The 3,545-nt window shown below is 52.4% G+C and overlaps 1 protein-coding gene across 1 annotated transcript in view; it reads right to left on the reverse strand.

Moving 5' to 3' along the window:
* Nucleotides 1-3,166: 3,166 nt before the first annotated feature.
* The window catches only part of VOLCADRAFT_94078 (uncharacterized protein), a gene marked incomplete at both ends in the record, with an annotated part of 6,364 nt that continues 5,985 nt past the window's right edge, over nt 3,167-3,545 (reverse strand). The window contains one exon of the mRNA XM_002953317.1: nt 3,167-3,541. Coding sequence (XP_002953363.1) covers nt 3,167-3,541 — 375 coding nt within the window. The remainder of the gene's footprint in view (nt 3,542-3,545) is intronic.

The raw sequence follows: 3,545 nt of genomic DNA on the forward strand, positions 1-3,545 counted from the left end.
GGTAAAAGATTGCTGTGGCAGGACACGGAAGGAACGCACGCACGGGTACAAAGAAGGGGACGCAAGCACAAGGTCAATCATGCTGCCTCCCCCCCGGCTGGACTCGTATGTGAGCCTGCCCTCAGTGTCACCCGGTGCCCGCCCATTGAGAATGACAACCTCTGAAACCCGGCACAACTCGAGCAGTTTACGTCCAAACGCATTATGCTCCTGATCTAGCACATCGTGGTCCTGGGCAATGCGGAGGAAAGATGGGTCGGTGAGCTTAGCTACCGACAAACCCCACACGTTCCAAAGCAAGACCCTGATGTCTTTAGCCTCACGACTCATAGCACTCTAGGTGGCGCTCCCCTCGCCAGCACCCTCTGTGGTCACGCGTCCATCGCTTGTGCCCGCCGCAGCCCCGTTCCTGGCCGGGGGCTGGGGCGGGGGGGGGCGGAACGTCGGACACGTCGTACTTGGAGACCATGTAGTACATGCCGTCGGTGCGCTGGTACTCGATGTACGGGCCCAGCCACTTGGGTTTGCGGCCCTCGTCACGCAGCCGCAGGAACTGCGCGTTCCGAGCCTGCTTGAGCTGACGACCTGCCGGGGTGAGGTCATCCCGGAAGGTGATGCCGATGGCCTTAAGGGCCTGGCTGTGTCGGAAAAGCATACCACGGACACGGGGGGTGACGCCGATGGTGATGTTGTATGTTGGGGCCGCCTGGTTGGGTCGTGGCTTCTCAGTGCGTACTTCGACGCTGAGGAAGGAGGCCTGGAGGCTTCCTCCACTGGCATCGGAGACGACTTGGGTGATGGCTTCCGCTGCTTGCTTAGCGGTCGCGAGAGCCGGGACGCCAAACGCGATCAGGGAGCCGGAATCGTAGTAGGCAGATTTGCCGGTCAAGTTCCTACGCTGTTTAGACCCGGTGCGGTCGGTCGCAAACGTAGGGGCCCCCGCGAGCTGAGACTGCACAGTTTCGATGATGAACTGCGCGGCCCGAACTTCGAACTGCTTCATTTCGGTCTCCACCTTTTTGGTAATTATTTCCGGAATATTCTTTTCCAGCGAGTCAACACGAGCAGCCAGCGCATCTGTCTTGCTATGCAAGGAGTCGAAGGACGCCTTGGTCTGTGTAGCATGGGTCTGAAGCAGCTTGTAAATCTCATCTAAAGATGGTTCTTTCTGAGTGGATCGCGTCATGGAGTCGCCTGCTGCCGCCTCCTCAAGGGCAGCGGCCGAAGGCGTAGGGTACTCCTTGCCGGACCTCAGAACCCGCTTAGACGGGCTTTGTGGGCTAATGCCAGCTGTTCTACAGATTCTGGATCGCTGGCAAAGCCAATGCGAGGGGCTTAGCTGTGATGTTGCCAGGGTGGTGTGGTAGGCGTGAACTATTGTAAACTATTGTAAACTATTGTAAACTATGTGGTTGTGGAGGTTATCCAGTAGGTTCAGTGGGAGGTGTATCCCCTCGCTGTCATCACTTCTGGGCCTGTCCGGTGGCACAGGCAGTAGCAGATCAACTTACTCTTTCAATAGGATTGCCAATCTCAAGGGAGCAACTTTGGCTTGTCCAAGCCCCACAAACAGTGCAACAATGTGTTTGGGATGTTGTGGCTCTTGCTGCGGTGTCAGCCATGGAGCATGGGAGACGATATATGGCTGCAAACATGAAAACCAACCCGGCACTGTTACCTGGCCCTTCCCTTACGGAAGAAGCCATTTGTCGAGTTATTGTTGACTTTTGGGGCCGCCTTCAGGGTTTCGCAGCTCTGGGAATTCCACGGAAAGGTTGGGATTCTGTTGGCGCACATCACCCCTTCTTGAGAATTATATCAGGCAAATTGCTATATCACGGGAGCGGTCACCGATGAACGGTTAATTATCTGAGGTGATGGTCTAATTTGTATATTAGTCTCTACTGCAGTGCACGGCCAGCTGGCCCGATGGCTCTACTCTTCCGGAGTCTGGAGCCCACCGTAACAACCACACACACACACATGGCGGCGGTTCTATGCCCCGTGCCGCAAGACGTAAGATGATCAGCAATTATCGCATTATAGCAGGTGTTTACGTATATTTAATTCTAGCCCAGCTGTGGCATGCGCTCATGCGTGGTCCCGAAATTTATAGATTCCGTCGGAAGAGCGTACGTTTAGCTCGACTGTCAAACGAGGATATTGCGTAACCTTTGCGATATGCCATATGAGAAGGTTTTATTGATAAAATTTATGAATGCAGCGAAGATCAATCTGTAAAGAAAAATTCCCAGGATGATGAGTAAAAGTCATAGAGAGTCATACAACGACATTAATGGCCACAAAGCTAAACTGCATCACTGCATGGAGACCTGTGAATTTGCAATTCCTTATATAGTTATCAATATATATGCCAGTAGGCTGTTTCCTGGACATAAGCCTAGGTGGGCTCTAATACGAGTCGCATTAAACGTACCGCGACGTGGGTGGCTGTGGTAGCATTGGCGAACATATAGAATAACTGATTTGGTGGCTCGCAAAGGTAGGCCAGGTGTTAGAACGACGGATGTTACTATTATGCAAGCATCCGGAATAACAGCTCGGCGAGACTTTGACAGAAGTGCGGCTTGGAAACGACACACGCTACGCGTAAGGTAGGGCTTGCCCAGAAATTACCAAAGTCTGTAATGGGTGTGGTGTAATTAGTGTGGTGCATTGATGGAAATAAGGTAGTTAGATGGCATTTCAATGCCGTACATGTTTATAATGCGACTTGAAGGGTTGGACGTACTTATGCAAAAAGGAATGGCTGAGAGGAATATAGGGTGCTTGATCAGAAGTCGTGGACAATACTGGTGTTAATAATTTTCCGCGGCCGAGGTGTGTGTGGTTGTTACAGCCGAGGTTACGGCCGAGATGATTGCTCACTTGCATGTCAAGAGAAATGCATGAAATGACGGGCACATCAAGGATGTAATTGGTGTGTCGCGCTGAAACAAGGGCACGACAATTTAACAAGAAATGCTTGTTATTCCAAATCGTCGGCTGCTGGTTCCCCTAGCGGACACGCTAGACGTGCTGCGTTTTCTGAGTCAGAAACCTACACACTTCTGCCAGGCTGGGCAACATGCAGTTGTATTCGACACGTTGTTGTGATGAGTATAACGTAAAGGATTAGCAATTGGTTCATGGGCTGTTACACCATTTACGGCACATATTCATAAAGGACGAGTACCGACTGTGACTCTGCCGTAAAAAATAGCGCAGCGGCGGGTTGGTGGCTTGAGCCGTTCCACGCCAGCTGTGATGAATAGTCAGCCTGTGTTAACACAACACTGATGCGAAAATACTCCGAATCGATAAAGTAAGAGCCGATCGAGAGGCGCCACACCGGTAACACTGCTATCGGAACAGGCTGCTCTCCTCTCCTCTCCTCTGCTCTCCTCTGCTCTCCTCTCTTCTCCTCTGCTCTGCTCTGCTCTGCTCTGCTCTGCTCTGCTCTGCTCTGCTCTGCTCTGCTCTGCTCTGCTCTGCTCTGCTCTGCTCTGCTCTGCTCTGCTCTGCTCTGCTCTGCTCTGCTCTGC

Source organism: Volvox carteri, assembly GCF_000143455.1.
Source record: "Volvox carteri f. nagariensis unplaced genomic scaffold VOLCAscaffold_35, whole genome shotgun sequence".
Classification (NCBI taxonomy): Eukaryota; Viridiplantae; Chlorophyta; class Chlorophyceae; order Chlamydomonadales; family Volvocaceae; genus Volvox; species Volvox carteri.